At 49.9% G+C, this 19,473-nt stretch overlaps 1 protein-coding gene across 7 annotated transcripts in view; it reads left to right on the top strand.

Annotated features, from left to right (window-relative positions):
* MAP2K4 (mitogen-activated protein kinase kinase 4) overlaps positions 1-19,473 on the top strand; it is a 94,805-nt gene that overhangs the window by 34,610 nt on the left and 40,722 nt on the right. For 6 of the 7 annotated variants that reach the window (XM_021283194.2, XM_065034341.1, XM_065034339.1 and 3 more), the window contains one exon: positions 15,532-15,706. The exons of the other annotated variant lie outside the window; for it this stretch is intronic. In XM_021283194.2, the coding sequence (XP_021138869.2) occupies positions 15,532-15,706 (175 nt within the window). The remainder of the gene's footprint in view (positions 1-15,531; positions 15,707-19,473) is intronic. 7 annotated transcript variants of the gene reach the window in all.

The raw sequence follows: 19,473 nt of genomic DNA, 5'->3' as shown, positions 1-19,473 counted from the left end.
TGGAGAAATGTTTTCAAAGAATCTCAATTGCAAAATGTGCTGTTGTTAAGACTGACCAGTCCTCCCAGTTGCCATACATCTCGTGGCACAGAATGCCCCTGTAGCCAGTGGGCTGTGCTCCTGCCCAGAGGCAGATCCCACAGCTTTGCTGCTGTCAGGGGTAGAGACTTTCCGTTAATATATAGGCTGTGCCCTGAAGTGCTATTTCCAGGAGGAGGGAGCGTAGATTAAACACTACTGAGTATAGAAAGTTGGGATGTGGATTTACAAATCTTTTTCCTACCCCTCCTTGACTTTGCTTTTCCATCTGCAGTGGTTTTAGCCATTTCTCGTGGTTTGGGGCTGCATCCCTGCAGGATATGTGAGTGTCCTGCTGTGGGTGTGCAGGGAGAGCAGGAGGGATGGAGAGGAACGTGTAGGAACACGAGACCACGTGCAGGAGGAGCCGGTGAGCGGTGGAGACCTCTGAGCTTTGCTGTGCCATCTCTGTGATGGCCCTGGAGCTGGTGAGGACAGCAGTGGCTGAGGGGCAGTGGGTGGCGCGGTCCGTCTGCTCTTGTCCCTGCCCAGCCCGCAGCACCCTGAGCTTGTGCCCAGGACGCCTCCCTCCTTCACCCTGCCCAGTACATCTGCTGCCAGCTATGTCGGGATGTCTTGAAGAACGTCACCTTCGTCCCAGATGACCAGGAAATCAAGTGAGGAGGAGACTTGCAGACCAGAGACTACAACTGCTCAGAGTGGAACCAGTGGCAAAACCTCTTATGTCTCCAGTGCTGCCAGGGTCTTGCCCTAAATATTTTCTGAATTACAACACGTGTTAAAATCGGGAGGCTTCGAAGTGCACTTTAAATAGGAGACTGTTTCAGGGAGGCCTTGAAGGAGATCAGAAACTAGAGGTGCTTTCCCGTGGCTGGAACCTGAGCTCTGGCTCCTGAAATCTCCCCTACTGGTGATGTTGAGGGTTGAGATGTCCCTTATTGCAGCTAAAAGGTGCTGTGAATGGCGTCTGTGCGTGGGTCCCGTGGGGCGGGTGGGCAGAGCCCCAGCAGGATGTCTTGGGAGGAAGGTCCATTGTGGTTCTGCGGCTGATGGAGCTGTGCAGGACGGGTGTCTTCTTCAGCTCAGCTGTGACGGCCACCATCACATCAGGTGGCGAGAGACCTTGTCTAGGTGTGACCTGCTACCAGCCCGTCTGTAGGGTATCTAGTACAGTGATACACATAATTTTACATGTGACCCATACAGGGTAAAGGCAGGATAGCGCCTGTATTACAGCGAGCAGTTGAGGAGTACAATTCTTACTGTCAAGGCCGCGGCACAGAGCGGCGTGTGCTGTGGGTGCTGTGCCGCAGCCCAGGGCCGCGGGTGCCGCCCGGCCCGGGCAGAGCCCGCGCGGCCGCTGGGGCTGGGGACACGCGGCCCGAGCGCCCGGCAGCTCAGAACACGCTCCTCAGCACTTCAGGCTGCATTTCTGACTTAGACCGGATTAACAAACACTAACTTTGTTTTCCGTGCAGCAGACATTGCAGAGTCTGGAGGACACAAGCCCTGGCTAGAGTGAGCTCTTAGACTTCCAACCTGTTGTTTTTCAGATGCTATTTCCAACTAACTGAAAAGCATCCCACCTTTTACCTCATCTCTTCTGTGTCCAAGTAGGATTTAGGTCACAAACAAAATTAGACCGCTCCGTTATCTGTGTGTAAGCTCTACAGAGCTATTTGCAGCTGGCAGCCTTTGCTGAAACAAAGCTTAAATCACACCAGGACAGGAATGATGTGGCGAGATGTGGCTGCAGAGCTGTGCAGGGCTGGTTTGCCTGGGCCTGTCTGTGCTGTGCTGGCCATCGGTGGCATCCATTGAACCAAGGTGCTCAGCTGGCTGTAGATTACTTCTGTTTCGTTTCCTGGAAAGCGTTGTACTCTTCCGGTCCAGTAGTGCCTTGACCTTGACTTAAGACTACAGAATTTAGATCCACCAGCTAAGAAATGAGCATGGACAGTTTTGTTTAGCATCTGGTTCACAGCGCGCTGATGCTCGAGTGTTCTGTCTGCTGGCTGGAAGTCTCTTGACTGTCAGAGGTGCCACCTCTCTAGAACTTGAACACCAAAACATTGCAGTCTTATCTGGAAAAGTGACAAAATGAAATGACCTCTTTTAATGCTCACAAACCCAGCTTCTGAGCTGTCTGGTGGCCTGTTGGTCACTGTAGCCTCCCTGTAGCCTGTGGGTGTCTTTGTGGATTCATGGTGACTTAAAATTCCAGAGATGCCCTGCATGGACCTTCTACTCCTTGTGGCACTTGGGATAGCTGCACGTTTTCCAGATAGGTGCCCCAAGAGTGTGTTGGCAGATGTTTATTTAATAGACCTTTGGGGCTGGATTCCTCAAAAGCAAATGGAGATCCAGTTGCATGGCAGACTCCGGTGCTTCTTTTTTTTGCTGTATACTTCAGGGATTGTCATTATTCCTGGAAAGGATTTTTCTGGCTGTCCCTGAGTCTCTCTCAAGTGTCCACTTCTCTTTTGGTTTCCTCTTACTCTTTTCCAAACCCCTCCGGCATGTGTTTGCAGGCTCTGGCTGCATAGCCAACAGCTGGCTGAGTTCACTAGGAAACAACCTGTGGAGGTTACTACCATTTAGCTAAAAAACATTAAAATAACAAGTGGAATATCTTAAATTGGCATATTCAGAATTACTTGTGTGAATTTTGCTGTAAATGTTTCTCTCTCGGTTCCCCGTTTCTATCACACTCATTTTGTGTCTTAATGTTACCGATCTCTGATGCCTTTCTGCTGCATGGTGCCGTCACATCGCAGGCTGTGATGCCGGGAAGCCTTAGAGAGAGGGTTCCGTGTAAAACATACCAGTTCGGAACTTGAATTTTGTTCTGTGACTCTTCTGCAACATTTCCTGAAAGTTGCAGTGTCTGAACATAATCACTAGGAGATCTGACTATATTTTCAAGTAAGCATAAGTAAAACGGATATCTGCAAGGACTCGGCAAATATATTTAATTGTTTGAGTGAGCCTGTGGAAAACAGGCTTTCCCTTTAATACAAACATCGCCAGTGTTTAGGCGCTAGAGCAATGTTTCTTGTGCACTTTGTTCAGGAGCTTTCTTGACAAATTTCTAAGATCTGCCCTGTATTTAATGTTTGTGTTTCTCCCAGAAGCTCACAAGTTTGTTTGGGCAGCGTTCTCTGTGGCCCGAGTGACAAAGAGGTGATACGGTTTGTGAGACACCCGTGCTCAGTGTCTCAGGCTTTGAGCAGGTTGCCTCTCCAGAGGTGCTCCCAAAGTTCGTGTGAGATTTTGACTGAACACGCTGCATAAAGATCTTTTGTTTTTTTCCTTCTAAGTTTTGATGTTTCTCTAAGGTGCTGATCCTGCTCTGCAGAGGAACTGTTTGGTATCTGCTCCCTCCAAAATAAATTTCTCTAACAACTTCCATGTCCCGTTGAGCAGCCCTAGTGGGACTGTTCACTCTGCAAGGGTTTTGAGATCTTGGCACTCTGCCGTTAAATTTAGGCCTTCTGTGTCTGGAGCCAAAATTCAGAGCTCGTGTTTCTCCATTAAGCTCATTCCTATTGATGTTTCAAAGGTGCTGAGCGCCCCGCTTCCTGCCACACTGGTTGGACCTGGGCTCCTCAGGACTTCGGGAAACCAGGTCACCTACCTACCTTTGGGTGTCTAAATGAAATACAAGCCGATGTTATATGCTACTTGGCTCCCGTGGGTTCCGAGTCCTTCACGTGTGCCAAGTGATTTAGCTTTGTAAACCCAAATGGTTGCCACAAATGCATTCCCCATTTTGCAGATGGGAAGCTGGGATGTGCTGCAATTTGGAAGAGGTGAAGGTTATACCAGAGCTAGTGATGGGGTAGAGAGTTGGACAAGGATCTCCTGATGATCGTGGTCCGCAGGCTGGCTCTGTGTTGCCCATCGCCGGCACAGGTAAGAGCTGTTGTCCTGGCCGGTGTGTGCACACAGCTGTGGGCTCAGCCGCAGATTTGGGAGCAGCATTTTGAGCTGGCAGCCCTGACCCTTCCTGGTGTGCGAAAGGGACCCATCCCGTGGGGAAGAGCCACCGAGGTGTCAGAGGCTGTCACGTCCTTGGTGGCAGTTACCTACCAAAGCCTGGCTTGTCCTGCCCGGCTGGGGACAGCAGCGCTGGGTGGTGGGAGCCGAGGAAGAGCCCGTGGTGGCAGCAGGGTCACCTGAGCAGGGCAGGCTGCAGGTTCGGAGCTGCCCATGGCACCCCTGCCTCTGCAGGCCCCAGCGGGGACGTGACTGTCCTCGGTCACTCGCAGGCAGCTGGCACACACATGCCCAGGACACACCGAGGTGTGAATGTGGAACATTTCCTTGTTCAAGGCGCGATGTCCGATGCTCGTGCCGCCTCCTTGGGCTTGTTTTCACCATCGTGTTGGGTGAGGGAAGGTGGGATGGGGCAGAGGCAGAGCTGCCGCCCTGTGTTCGCTGTGAGGCTGTTTTTAGTGGTGCTGTCCATGGTTTTCCTCCTGTGGAGACACTAAGATGGTGTCCAGGGAGAGTCTCTGAAGAGCAGTAGATGTGAGTTGGCTATCGTATTTTTTTCTGCTGAGTTGCATGGTGTTTGGAGGGAGGTGAAGCATTCTGGCTGGATGGAAACTGGAAAATTTTCAGGTAGAGCAATGAGGTGGAAATGTTCATTTTCCAACCAAATCCGACTTCATTCACCATCAAATCTGCATCGGTTCGGCTGCGTGTTGGGACACAGAGAGGCCGTGCAGAAGAGCAGAGCTGTCAGCCTTGGACAGAAGGATCCTGTGGACTTGCCTTCTAACGCATGGCTTGCAGAGAGATGTGCGGCCTACCCTTTATTGAGTAGCATGGCTCTGTGGGTGACCTGTGGATAGCCACAGCCTTCCCTGAGACGCACAAGTGAAGAGCCATTGTCCTTGACTCCATCCACTCTCATGGCAAAGCCAGGTGCCCGCAGCCTGCTTGGGACAGGCCTTCTGCTGGGGAGGTACCTGTCAGGCTCAAGCCTGGAGGAGACCCAGGAGGTGACTGTGGTTTTAGCTTAGTCAGTGTAGTTTAAAAGGCCAGGTTTATAAACCTGAGTGTGAGATCAACACTTTAGGAATATTTTGTAAGGTCTAACAAGGAAGAGTGTTTGAGAAACATCTGTTGTCCTGCCCATTGGAGAGTTGGAAATTTCCCCCAGTCTCCTTGCTGTGTTTGAGATGGGGGATCACAGGATCCCAGGCTGGTGTGGGCTGAAGGGACCTCTGCAGATCCCCCGGTCCAACCCCTGCTCACGCAGGGTCACAGAGCAGATCACACAGGTGGGTCCAGGGGCTTTGAATGTCTCAGAGAAGGAGACTCCACACCCGCTCTGGGCAGCCTGGGCCAGGCTCTGGCACCTCCCAGCAAACAAGGTTCTGCTCATGTGCACATGGAGCCTCCTGTGCTTCAGTCTGTGCCCGTTGCCCCTCACCCTGGCGTTGGGCACCACTGAACAGAGTCTGGTCTGCCCTCTGACACCCATCCTGAGATACTGATCCCATTGATCAGATCCCTCTCAGCTTCTCTTCCCCAGTTCAACAGCCCCAGCTCTCTCAGCCTTTCCTCATCAGAAAGATGCTCCAGACCCCTCAGCATCTTCGTAGCCTGTAGGCTGGTGCTGCTTTAGTTTGAAAGCAGTTCCGTTTCAGACTACAAAGGGTTCAGTGTGGTTTCAGAATTTCAGTCCCGGTGGCTCCGGGGCGGCGCTGGGCCTGGCAGGAGCAGAGCGGGTGTGTTGGTGTTCAGCAGCACCTGGGGGTTTTGAGTCACGACCCCTGCACACGGCAGCAGGGACACGGCTGGTCCTGGCATAGCTGCCCAATTCACACGGAGTCGTAACTACCGCAGCGCTTATTTCAGAGAAGTGAAAGTAGGTCAAGTAGTTTCAGAGTCAACATCAGCTCTTCTCTTCCCTTCTTACTGTTGTGATAACAGAAGCACAGTTTTTATCTTCTTTTGTTCCCTTTTATTTCTAGATACTGCATCCCCTAGCGAGGTCAGCAGTGTACGTGCTTGTATGCACACTGGTTGTAAATTCTGTGAGCCATTCTGAAACTCGTATTTCATACTTCACAGAGAAGGTGTGATGCATTGCCACCTCTCAGCCTTCGGGAGGTCTGATTATCTACACGCAACAGTAACCTGTTGTAGTTAAGAAGTCCAGGGTGCTGCAAAAATATGGACTCAGTTTCCAAGCAGTGTATTTCAGATAGCAAAGCGTTACAATTACACAAAAAATTTACAAACTGTTTAATGAGTTACCAGGCTTTAGTAACCTTTTAATAATAGTTTGAAACTCTATGCCCCACCCTTTCAAGTGGTTTCATTCATTGGCGGTTTGTCGTTGCAGTGATTTCAGATTGGGTCCACCTTTTTGAAACACCCTGTACAGATGAGATCCAGAATTACATTTGGGAACTGGGAGGTGCCAAAACTTCTCCCGTCCTCCCTCCAGTAATGAACAGTCTTCAGGTCTTGAGCCCTTTGAGCAAAATTATCTTGTGGCCCCTGTGTATTATCTGTGTCCCAAGGTGCCCCAGGGTCCCAGCGAGCTGTGCATGTTGCTGCTGTCCCGCCAAAGAGGGGACACTGAGCATCCCGTATCTGAACCCATCAGTTTGGAAAGCATGCTCTGGAAACCTAACAGATGGTACCGATTTCAGTTAAAATTTATTGAGGGAGCAGGAGATGCTGTTGATCATCTTTATATAACATCTGAGATCATGGACTGCCCTCGTGGCCTTTCTCCTTTAGCTTTTTTTCTTCTCGGCCCATGAATCTGCCTTTCTGAGCTGGGGATCGACCCGAGGTCGACAGGAGCAGTAGTGTCCTGTGCTGTTTGTCCTCGGGACTGGTGTCCTGGGACATGGGGGGTTCCTGAGGCTGGGGACGAGCCTGTGTCCCCACCTGCCCTCTTTGAGCAAATCACTACCTTAATATGCAAACCCTGCTGGTGTTCAGAGAGGAAAGTGGGATGAAGCAGATTATTACATGTAATGTCTCTGGATACATATCTGTGCGCACAGAGGTTTGGCCTCTACCCTTTTTTTTTGATAAATACATTGTTCAGTAATTGTTTATAATAAACAGGTTAGGACATGGCTTACACATTGGTCTGAGCTTGGTGCCTGAGTGGTCTCTGCTCTACTGTACAGATGGTGTATCTGATTTCTGACCCTAAGTGCCTGTCACTGTTGGACTCCAATTAATCTGAGATGGTCAGGCACAGACTTTTCTGGTTGTGTGGTATACAGAAATGCCAGAAAGGGTTTTATATATGGACCGCCACTGTTCCTGTCTGTGATTTAAGTTGGACTCGAACCCTGCGTTTCTAGATGAGGCTGTTGTAAACCACAGTCCTGCAGGAAACCCCCGTGCGCAGCTGCCGTTGCCAGCCGTAGGAACAAGCCGCTCGCTGCTGTGCAGCGTTCTTGGCGTCACGGGATCATCAGAACAGGAGCACATCCTTTATCTCTTCAGACGTTAATCACCACCTCATGGTAAAATATCTCGCATTGCCCCAGCTGCAGAGAAGTGAGCCAACTCTTCTGCTTTGTGGGTTCAGACTGAAGGAATCCGTCACCCCTTTTGTCATCCGTACACATCGAGGAATGGAGAGGCTGCAGATTTGGAGACTGCTTTGCCCCACACAGGCCATTGTCAACGACTTCTGGTTTTGTCCTTTGCATAAACAAGTGACTTCTCACATGTTCTGTGGAGGACATCTGGACTGAATGAACAGACTGCACCCAAGAAAAACAGCCACTAGATAAGGAGCTCATGGGATGGATGTGAGGGAGGTGGGGGCTGGCCTGCAGGGCTGAAGCGGTTTTGCCATTCTGCTTGTCTGAGGAACTGACTTCTGAAAAGGACTTAAATTAACTGGGTTCACAGTACATTGCGTCCGTGAAAACTGCAGACATCGTCTTGGAGATCCAGGTGGACGTTCTTGCCTCCCATCATGAAGGTCCGTCCACTTTGGGAAACCTCAGAAAAGTGAGAGCAAATGGACAAGCCAGTCTACAGTGCATTATGGCGACCCTACACAGCCTTCTCTTTGAGCCCGTTTTGATTTTTTCTTTTGTAAAATGTGCTTGACGTGAATCTGAATGAGCAGTTGGTCCTTCATGCCTGACATAACCGATGCCTTCACAGAGATCGGTGTGATCTGTTGGAAGGGATTGTTCCAAATAGCTCTGGGGCAGCAGCGGGAGGGCGGTCTCCTCTCTGGGGAGTGGGGGCGCTGCTCTATAGTCCAGCTGAGTTTCTTTTGACTCTCTGATATTCTAGGTGGGTATTTCATACCAGTGGAAGCTGGGAAAGGTGATTCTCTTGGGCCACTGGCCTAACTCCTTACAGCATCCATAATTTTCTGTAAACACCTTTACAGAGCTCACAGAAAACTACCTCTTGGCTCCCGAGAGTCAGTGCAGAAAACTGTGCCCCAGGCAGCCATCCGGGCCGAGAACAGCATGGACCCCTCACCAGGGTGGAGCATGGTGACCTTCAACAGGCAGCTGCTTTCACTGGACTGTGGGTTCCTATCTCTTAGAGAAGGGACACTTTTCAAATACAGGTCACATTTGGTCTGCGTAGCCTTGGTATGAGCTCTTTTCTGGTCACCACACTTGTGGCAGCCGCATGTCTCTGGAAAAGCAATCTGTGTCTTGCAGTTCGGTAATGCTTTGTCTCCCATCTGTCCTTGTCTGCCACGGGAAGAAAAATACTGCCAGGTGCATTTGTGGCACTGAATGGCAGGTTATTTAAGGCTGTGATACAGCCCGAAGTGTTTTATTTTGGTTTTTTGTGTTGTTTTGTTTTTTTAATTCCAAATAGAAAATAAATCCCAAAGGAGAAGTTGGAGAGCTTTTAGCTTTCGCAGGCTAGGGCTGGAACTTTGTGACATACAGAAGTATAAATTAGAAAAAATGCTTGTTAGAGTAGTTGAAACAAGAATGTTTCATCCAGTGCTGTCTATTATCTACCTCCCTTGAGTGTTTCCAACAGTGAGCTGAGCAAACCCATCAGTTGACATTGCTGACTGTTGGTAGCTGGCTGCCTCAGTTATTTGTACGTGTGTCCCGGTGCTTGTTTTCCATGTGTCCCCATGAAGGGCTGAGCGGGGGCCCATCCAGATCAGAGGTCACAGTTCCTCGTAGTGGGAAAGGAGATTTCTAGAGCCGGACAGCTCGAGGGACTCGCGGATGCAGAACCAACCCGACTTGTGTTCCTGGGGAAGTCTGGTAGCACGGAGAGGTGATTGACCTTCATTGATCTGTCAGTTGTGTGGCTCCAGAGGTAACAGGAAAGGATGTAGTTGTGCAAGACATGCAAACTTATTCATTCAGAGAGGGGATAAGATGGATGGCGAGCTCACCTGAGAGACACCCCCAGTGCTGGTGTGGGGGTTCAGGATGGAAGCTAGATTTAAATAAACAAATACAAAATTGAAGTTCTGCTTTAGAGACCACAAGAAAAAGAGAGCGGTGATGGTCAGCGTGCATCGGGGAAACAGCTTGTCACCGACATGCGGGTGGTTGGTTAGTAAGTTGAATGTAGTTACTCATGTTCCTAATCATAGTAAGAATATAGTTGGAAATAATAATTGCCATTGCTGTAAGAAAACAGATTTCTCACGGTGTTAAACTACAGCTCGAATCATCAGATGCTGCATTGCTCCCAGTGAGGGGAGGTGGCTTAGGTGAAATTTGGCAGACAAATATAATATATAGCTCAGAAATTTCTTACGCTACGCACTCATGGTGCTGTGACAGCTGAGTGTTGTGTCGTACGTTATTGTGTTGTGTGATAACAGCACCACGTTTTCCTGTTGTTTTTACAACTTTTCCTGGCTGGAGTGATACACGAGCAACCCTGGGCAGTAATCGCAGTGTCCCATTGGGTTTCAAAAGGGGAGAAGCAGGTCTCATCCAGAAACTGTCCAGCCGGCTACAGTACGCCCCACTCCCTCTTGGCCATTGGCAAATATTTTCCGTACCCACAAAAATGACATCTACTTAAGTGATGGAATTTGTCTCAGAAATAGTGTGTTTCCATTGGGTTATTTTTGTGTAATGATAATGATATTGCATCTCAGTATCATTTTGCAAAGGATTTTAAGTACAAATCTGGAGTTCTTTTATTGCTTCTTACGGCTGTGCCCGTGTCCCTGTCTCCTGCTCTCGCGGGGTAGCTGACCGCCCTCAGGAGATGGGGTGTTTCGGAAGAGCAGGCAGCATTCTCAGGGGGGTTATTTCAATTAATTAGCTCAGAGTTTTCCGGTATTACTCTGAAATGCTTGAATCCAGTGTGAGTTTGAATACCCAGCCATGATGGGTTCAGCAAATGTGCTGCAGTCTGGCCCAGGTCCAAATCAAAATGGGTTTGAGATTAATGTGCTCAGTTAAATTGGGTACAGGCTCCACCGCAGTGAATTGAGGTTTCCTCCGTGTCAAGGGCAGGATTAATCAAAATCCAGTGTAACTAAGCAGTTTGCCAGGGGAGTTTAACACGAAATATCGATATTTTACAAGCCTCAACCAAACCACATTGAGGTGAGGGAGACTCTGCAGCCTCCAGAGTGGGCAGGACCGGGTCTCGGGGCTGTGGACGGGGCTGTGCAATCTTCTGCACGTTGTTCACGTTGTTGAAGTTTGGAGAAGCGTGGAAAAGCAGAGCAATGCTGGGGAGAGTCTCTGCCACTTAGTCACGATGAAAAAGAGCAAGTGTGCTTTTGCTTTTAGTCTGAGTAGGTAAGAGGTGCAAAACTAAATAATTCTCCTTCTTTGGCGCATTTTCTGTATCTCTTCATGTCTGGGAATCTATTATTAAATATAACTAAGCCTTAGGACACCTTACATAGGTTAGAGCAAAACCAGTTTAATTCTGCCACTCTTGCCAGGACGCTGTTGCCCATAAACTTATTGGAAGCAGAGATTTCTTCTCACAAGAATCTGGAAGATTTGCGAGAGCACCAACATTTTCAACCCTCTAGAAAAAGCACAGAGCATTTCTTTTGGGTACTCTACAGTGAAATTTAGACTAGGATTGCTGTTTTATTAGTTTTGACCTGCAAGGTCTGAAAACTGTTCTATAAGTAACACAGACATTGAGATGGCAGCATGACAACCTCTACAGGCTATGTGAAAGTCTTGCTAGAAACGTGTTAGCCAAAGCCGTAAGCCATGTTTCTATTCTGACGTTCTGAACAGTGCGCGATGTTACTAAAACCCCGCAGTTCGCGTGGAAGGTTTTGAGTTAGGATTTATGTTTTAGCGTCCCTTTGGCTGATTGTCCACAAATCAGTTTCTAAAATCCCGTTGTGTTGTGCAGCTTTTTTACTGAATCCGTGGACAAGCAGAATGTATTTTCATGAACCGAAGTGTAAACAGGAGCTTTAATGGTAGATGTGCTAGCAGAACCCAGCACTAGGCAGCTTGTGAAGCACCGCTGGTTTTCTTGGATCTTTTTGACTCTGCGCATTTGTTTTATTTGTGTCAGCTGTAATGTCAAATACCTCAGGTTCTTTGAGTCCTGCAGAACTCCTGACAAGTAAAATAAAGAGGTGACAGGTAGCTACTACAGCATCTTTCTGGCCTTGCCTCGTGTCTGGGAACTTTCCATATTGCTTTAAAAAGTCGCAAAACTTTCTCTGCTTTTTCCAGTGGTCCTTCTGTTTCATGCCAAGGAAACGCTTGTTTCCCAAAGTTGTGGCATCCGTGCAGCTGGGTGCTGGCAGCGCGGCTCACCGAGAGCTCCCGGCGGCTCCGTGGCTCTCCCGGGGTGTCGCGGAGCTGTGGCCGTGGGGACCCCCGGCCTGCGGGAGCTCGAGTCCCGCACGCGTGTCCCGGACCGGACAGGGCCATGGTGCCTGCCCCCGCCAGCCCCCCCCACGCTGCACCCACGGCCGCTCCATTGTGGACAAAGGGCCGCTGTTGGGAGGGGTTGTTGTCTTGCTGGGTGCTCCCGGCCCCTGGGAGAGCGGCTGTGACAAGCACAGTGACCAGCTGCAGTGGGACCGACACACTGGGGCCTTTCAGTGTGGTGATCGCAACAGCCTCCTCCGCCTGTCATCTATTTCTTTCCTTTTTTCCAGCACTTTTAAGACTTTTCAAAAGCAAGATGAGGAGGTGGAAACTCAGTTCCTGGATGTCAGGAGCTAGAGTTCCCAATGAGCATTTGAAAATTCTACTTTTAACTATCTGAGAACTATCTAGTACTCTTTAGCTATTTATTTGTTTTTACATCATACATTAAGCCCCAGAAGTCCATTTTACACATCCTGATCACCTGGAGAAAATATACCCAATTTTGCCCGCTGTTGCCAGCCTTAGAGACATTTGGTTTCTACAGTTTAAAACCAGCATGGTAGGAGGAGGCAGATGTCCGATCACATTTGTGCAAACTGGTGGGCGCTGAACACAGGGACTGAAATCTGAGCGGCTGCAGGAGCAGGGACGGGGCACTAATCGCTTCTCACCTTCACCAGACGCTGTTCCACGTGGTTGCCCTTCTGTGTTCTGGAGCAAGCTGTCGCAGCAGTCAGTGCAGCAGGGTGTAGTGCAGGGTTTAGGCTTTTTTGTATTTTGGGAGCAATCTGCCCAGTAGATTCACATCCTCATATAGCTGCAGCAGTGCCAGTCTAGTAATAGACGTGCTGCATTGATGATTTATTTCTTCTTATTACCTGACTCAGTTTTACATCAAAAAATTACCATGTTATTTCAATGCAGAGAGTCTGTGTTCTAGATTGGCTTTTTTTTAGCTGCTTTCTTGGCACGGAGATCCTTTGGGATTTTGATTTAGATGGAAAAATTCCTGATATAAAGCATGTTTTTTTGATGCTAAAAGTAATCGTTGTGTTCCGGTTACTGACTCTCAAGATAGGCCGTGCTGCTTAAAGGAAAACTGCATTGCTAACTTGTGACCAATGAGCTGAATGAGCAATATCTACATCAAAGTGCCTGTCACTCGGTCAAACTTGTCATTTGATTATGTGACCATTTCCCTGGGTATTTGAAACAGAGGTCAGCGGGAGCGGAGCACACGGTGGCGATGGGGCGGCTGGCGGCGGCTCGTCCCCATCCAGCCCCGGCTCGGGCTGCGGCCGCTCCAGCAGCGCACAGCTGGGGACAAACGGGCGCCGTGTGTCACGGGGACACGATGAATTCAGACTTGCTGTTTCTTCTAATGTAGGGCAAGAAAAGCAGAGTTTCTTGGGGAGAAAAACGGACAGAGGGAAGAGCAGAACTGGGTTTAATTGCTTTATTTGAATAAACCACAGCAACTTTTAATTTTTTTAACTCTTTGAGAGCTTCAATATGAAATAGTGTTTTGAAACAAGAAATGGAAAGGGTTTGCTCAGAAAACGAAATCTCACATTTCGCCCTCCTGGTGACACCTCTCTGGCTTTTCTTGCCGTCTGTTTGAAGGAGCCCCGATGGCTGTGTGTCTGTGCTGGCAGGGGCAGGCAGGACGTGCCTGTTTGCCGGTGCGGTCTTGGCATGGTGCTTGTCACCTATGTTGTACCATCAAAAAACGCCTCTTTTTATGGTACAGACAAAATAGGATGGTCAAGCAGTTAGATTTATGCATCTTCCAACGCGCGCTACTTGCAGGACAGCTGGAAAGGCTTGAGGTCACGGTTCTTTTCCTTTCATTTTTTTAGTTTCTTTTTTTTCTTCTGTTATCTTCTTTTTTTGTCATTTTACTGCCTTATTTTCATTCCTTGCCTTTTAGTAAGCAGCTTCCATGGAGAGCCCGCTGAGTGCAGTGTGCTATTACGCACAGAAGCTCGCAGATAAGCAGGAGTGCTAGCGAAGGGCTGCCACCCCTGCGGGCCGCCGCGCCCTCACGTCTGCGCTGTGTTGTAGCACATCTCCAAATTATGGCGGGGCAGTGGAGGGACAGCGTGTGGCGCAGCGGACTGAAACCCTCTAGCTGCGCAGGTTGGAGAGAGGAAGGCCCGGAGCGGGCAGAGCACAGAGCTGGGACAGGGGGGTGAGCGAGGCTCCTCTGCAGCGGCTCAGGGGTTCAGGACGCGCAGCTGCTCCACGCCCGGAAAGTGCTGAAGTGTCACAGAGACGCTGGGCTGCGGCAGATGAGCCGTTTGAACTGTAGCTGCTCCAGTGAGTTGACCTTTGGAGCGGACCTCAATGCCCTCGCAAAACCCAGGTGCCACATAGAACCTGGTGGAGGTCATGGTTGGGTCCACCGTCGCACCCCCAGGGGAGCATTTGCAACTGCTGGTTGACAAATGGTTGTGCTTGTCAACGTGGAATCGGCTGTAACGTGTTTATTTCTCTGGCTGATAAACTCGATAAGCTTTATGCGTTTGGTCGAATGCTTCATGTGTGTTCTGCTTGTTTGGCTGGACCCTGGCTGAGCGAGCGGTGACTCGATCAGGTGCCCAAGAGAAGTGATCAGAGTCTCCCTTGTACCCAGGGCGGTCAGAAGTACCTGTTTGCTTTAATATCTGCGCAACAATGGTGTGCCCTGCAGTGGGAACGGTCTTTGATGCTGTTAATGCTCCTTGAAGTGGGGAACTCAGGCTTTTGGCTTACTTTACAACCTAAGAAGTGTGAATCAGCTGATCAATTAATGAAAACCTGAAAATTTGCATGGCATTTTGAGATGAAAAGTGTTGAAAATACTTCTGCATTTCCTACTAATCCAGCGATAGCATTGCTGCGTTTAAACACATAATTGGGGGCACCTTAGAACAACATGGAACTCTTCTCTCGTCCAAATTTTGGGCGTTATTCTGCTTCTTACCTGGGCAAATCCTGTTGGCTGTGGTAGGATCGATGTTCAACCGAGAACCTTAATGTAGGTGTTTGGTAAAGACACAGTTGAACAGTCAGGTTTTGTTTTCATATGTCACAGCAACTTGTGTTGTTTTTTATAAATATGAATTATTGGCTCTTCGTTTTGTTTTGGATAAATTTAATGATGACCTAATTTATTTATTTGTGATTAATTGCAGTTTTCCGTTCAGAGCGACCTCTTTGTCGAGCCCCTTGGCCGGCGCAGGCGGCCCGGCCCGCGGTGCAGCCGCAGGGGCAGGCGGGGGGCGCGGGGGGCACAGCAGCAGCTTTGGGGAGATGGGGCTGGGGAGGGCTCTTCAGACTCTCGGTTCTGCATGTTACCAGATCCTGCTTGAAGCCCGATGTATTTTGTGCAAATCAGAAAGAATTGTGTAAATGAGTGATTAGAATGACTCTGCTATATGAGACACATTGAATTTTACACCGCAGCTGGAGAAACTTGATTGAAGCTGCGGGCAAGTGTATGTCATTTCTGATTTAACATTTTCCCTCACCCCTGCACCCCCTACCCCAACCAAAATCCTTTGTGGAGTCAGATTGTTGCTGTAGCCTTTGTGAACCCCTCTCTTCTAATGTTTAATCAAGTGCTGACTGAAAAGAGAAATTTACAGACTATTTAAAATGTGGAAAAATTGCTTCCCAATATTTTTGACAGAGAGAGACTGAGAACACACAGCATTGAATCATCAGGAAAATTGAAGATTTCCCCTGAACAACATTGGGATTTTACAGCAGAGGACTTGAAAGACCTTGGAGAAATTGGACGAGGCGCTTATGGTTCTGTCAACAAAATGGTCCACAAACCAAGTGGGCAGATTATGGCAGTTAAAGTAGGTGATGCCCATACTTACATTTGTACTTCAGTCAATTAGGGATGAAATGCGATGGAGAATTAATGTTCCTCCATCTTGCACCCAACTACTGCTCTTTTCTATTTGTTTCCAGTGTAAAGGCTGCTATTTGCTGAAAACGCATTGTATCGTGGGCATATTGTGATTTGTGAAGCTCTCATAATTGCTTGTGCCCTTTTGAAAATGCATATCAGAAACCTGCTGTTTTGAGGGGGTCACACGTCTCTGGAGATGGATAATGGGCCGTGGGATGTTCACCTCTGGGTCACTGGTTCAGATACAGCCCGGGTTGGCGGTAGGGACACGGTGACAGCTCACAGCTTCCCGGTGTCTTTTGTGAAATAAGGTAGTGACTTAAAATTTGGTGGAGCCTCACCAGGCGCTGGAATGGAGTGCACATCTCCTCAGGAGCGTTTTGTGCTTTCCGATGTGTGGTGGAGAGTCTTTGCTTTGTGCTTACCATGCCAGGCCTGCTCTGGTGATGGAAACTGTAGCCGTTTTCTGAACTGTCTGTTTTCTGCCTTACGCTGCCCAAAAACTCACCTGAAAACCAGAACTAATACGCAGCCCCGTTTCGCAGCGGGGTGACGCGGGTGGTGCTGGTCTCGGCGCAGCGGCGCTGCCCACGGGCGTCTCTGAGGAGCCCTGGAGCTGGGGGGGCGGGCAGCAGCCGTTCCCCCCCTCTCCTTTCCTTCGCTTGCTGCTGGCTGGTGGCTGATGACAGCGGTCTTTAACTGTCAGTGCTCCCACGAGAGAGTCAGGTGAGCTGTGTAGGACTCTGGGTTGCCTCTTTTTCCAGCTCTCTGTCTTCTTTGGACTATTCCCTGGTCTGATTTGGAAATGTTCACTTCTGCTGGTCTCACGTGCCAAGTAGACATGTCTCAGCCTCAGCTCTAGCTGCTGTGAATACAATTCATACTTGTCTATGGTGTGTCAGGTTACCGGAGTAATTCTTCCAGTAACTACTGATTTGCTCACAGCAGTGGGATCCCCGGCCAGGTCTCAGTGTTCTGGATCACCGTGCAGTAGTATTTCAGCCTGGTTTTGAATCCCTGAAAGTCTCCAGTGTAGCTAAAGGCTACTTGTAGCTAAAGGCTTGTGTCTCTGAGTTGCCTTTGGTGGAACTCATAGATGGAGTTTGCAGATGACGGGTTAAAAACTGCTGATGTAGTGAAATGATGCCTGGACACCCCCAGCTTCTCAAACCCAGGGTGCGTGACCTGGGTAACTGTAGTTTTGCTCCTATAATCATAACAGCCACGGGTAAGAAAAAAGCATCCGTATAGCTGAGCGGCTTTGCTACAGAAGCTCTGCAGCGGGTGCAGCTGTGCTGAGATCGCTTTGGTGGATCAGCCGGCTTCATCTGCTGGCACAGAAATTCTGTTGTCCCAGACCGTGTTTGCTCAAGGGGTGTTCAGCATTGCAGGATAATCTTGTTCTGCTGAGGGTCTGTGGTGCAGGTACAGCTCCCATCTGGGTGGCAGGAGACACCAGTGCCATGCTCTTGAAGTGCACAGATGACTTGAGTGGCCTGTTGGATGGGCTTTGCCCAGGGAGGAGAGGTGGTCTGAGCCCGGGGGGTGCTGGGCTTGGGGGCTCACTTTTGAGCAAACACAACCTGAAATGTCGAAGTTGTGGGCTGAGGTGGTGCTACCTTCATTTCTCTGAACCCACTCCCCTCGGGTGGGCATGGCCGGGCCTGCAGGAGGAGGTTGGACGGTCTGGGCACCACATCAGTTCTAAAACTGAGCAAATGAGAGCTGTGGGTGGAACAGTAAGCGAGGTCTCCAAGGCAGCAGCAGCTATTCCACAGCTTGGATGGGGCAGTTATTGGAGATGAGATTTCAGGACAGGGCTGAGCCTGGACCAGCAACTAGTTCATTCCAAACTACTCCTCAGGTTGCTGTTGCTTTTGGGGCAGCCAGGGCTGTGCATTAATCTCCCTTCTCCTGCTCTATCTAAATGTGCCCTGTGGGCCACCTGCGTTTGGGACTGTCCACCTCCTGCTCTGTGTCCCCGTCTCCGCGCTGTCCTGGCAGCTTGCGGAGCTCTCGCCTTCTGAAGCCCCAGCTCCCCAGTTGCGTTCAGGGAAACCAGCTGCTCCCCGTGGCCTCTCCTTCTGCTACAGGCAGGAACTTGATTCCTTCTCCTTCAGCATAATGCCCTTCTGTAAGAGAAGGTTTAGAAGGGGGATGGTGGTTTGAGAAGGTGTCGGTCTCGTGATTTGGTGTCTTGGCTACGTTCTCAGTGACACTTGCAGCCCCATGGTGTGGCATCGTGCTGCAGGCAGGGTGACAGCTGGGCTGTGATCCCCTGTCTCTGGACACCACGGAGTACCGGTGGTGCTGCTGTCCCTCACCTGTGCTTCCCCGAGAGCCACATCAGTGCCTCAGGCACGTCGTCCTTGGAAGCATGTTCAGCAGTAGCAAATAGGTTTATGGAGGCTGCAGGCCAAAAGTCGTTGGCTGTTCTGTACTGATGAGTGAAACACAGAGCTTGCCTCTGAAGCTGCTAGTTAGATGCAAAGAAAATTGGTACAAGGGCCTCCCCTAGCTGCTTCCTCATCTTTCTCCACCTTTACCCAAATTTCTACTACCACTGCTGCAAATTTTCTGCATGCTCAGGTATCTTCCTGTCCCACTTCTGGAAGGGCCAAGTCGTGTTTGCAGCTCCCATGACCAGGCTGCAGCCCTTGAGGCTGGTCTGCCCCTTCTTCCATGAACAGATTCAAATCCTCTTTGTTCTACAAGCGTGCTGCAGTTATATTGTAAAGTGGGTGAAATGTTGCTGTTTCCCTGGAGCTGGAGCCTGTCCCTGGCTGATCCTGCAGTGCTGAGGAGCCTCCGGACACTCGTCCTGTTCACCTCGGCCTCCACAGACACAGCTGCTGGAGTGCACCCCCAAGTCCTACATCCAGCTCCTTCCTCTGGCTTTTTATGGCCTGTCACGCCTTTGCACAAGGAACAGTGTTTCACACAATCACAGGATCCCAGGCTGGTTGGGCTGAAGGGACCTCTGCAGATCCCCCGGTCCAACCCCTGCTCACGCAGGGTCACAGAGCAGATCACACAGGTGGGTCCAGGGGCTTTGAATGTCTCAGAGAAGGAGACTCCACACCCGCTCTGGGCAGCCTGGGCCAGGCTCTGGCACCTCCCAGCAAACAAGTTTCTGCTCCTGTTCAGATGGAGCCTCCTGTGTTTCAGTCTGTGCCTGTTGCCCCTCACCCTGGCGTTGGGCACCACTGAACAGAGTCTGGTCCATCCTCTGACACCCACCCTGACATATTGATCCCATCAGATCCCTCTCAGCTTCTCTTCTCCAGCTCAACAGCCCCAGCTCTCTCAGTTTTTCCTCATCAGAAAAATGCTCCAGACCCCTCAGCATCTTCATAGCCCACCGCTGGACTCTCCCCAGTAAGTCCTTGTCCTTCTTAAACTGGGGTGCCCAGAACTGGACACACAACTCAGATGTGGCCTCACGAGGGCAGAGCAGAGGGGGAGGCTTCACCTCCCTTGACCTGCTGGCCACACTCCTCCTCACGCACCCCAGGTACCATCGACCTTCTTGGCCACAGGAGACAGTGCTGGCTCATGGTCAACCTGTTGTCAACCAGAACTCCCAAGTCTTTCTCTGTAGAGCTGCTTTCCAGCAGGTCCACCCCCAACCTGTACTGGTGTCTGGGGTTATTCCTCCCCAGGTGCAGGACCCTACAGTTGCCCGTATTAAACTTCATCAGGTTCTTCTCT

The sequence above is a fragment of the Columba livia genome, chromosome 18 (genome assembly GCF_036013475.1).
Source record: "Columba livia isolate bColLiv1 breed racing homer chromosome 18, bColLiv1.pat.W.v2, whole genome shotgun sequence".
NCBI classification, from domain to species: domain Eukaryota; kingdom Metazoa; phylum Chordata; class Aves; order Columbiformes; family Columbidae; genus Columba; species Columba livia.
The sequence above is the reverse complement of the archived record's forward strand: the minus strand, read 5'-3'. Positions and strand labels throughout refer to the sequence as shown.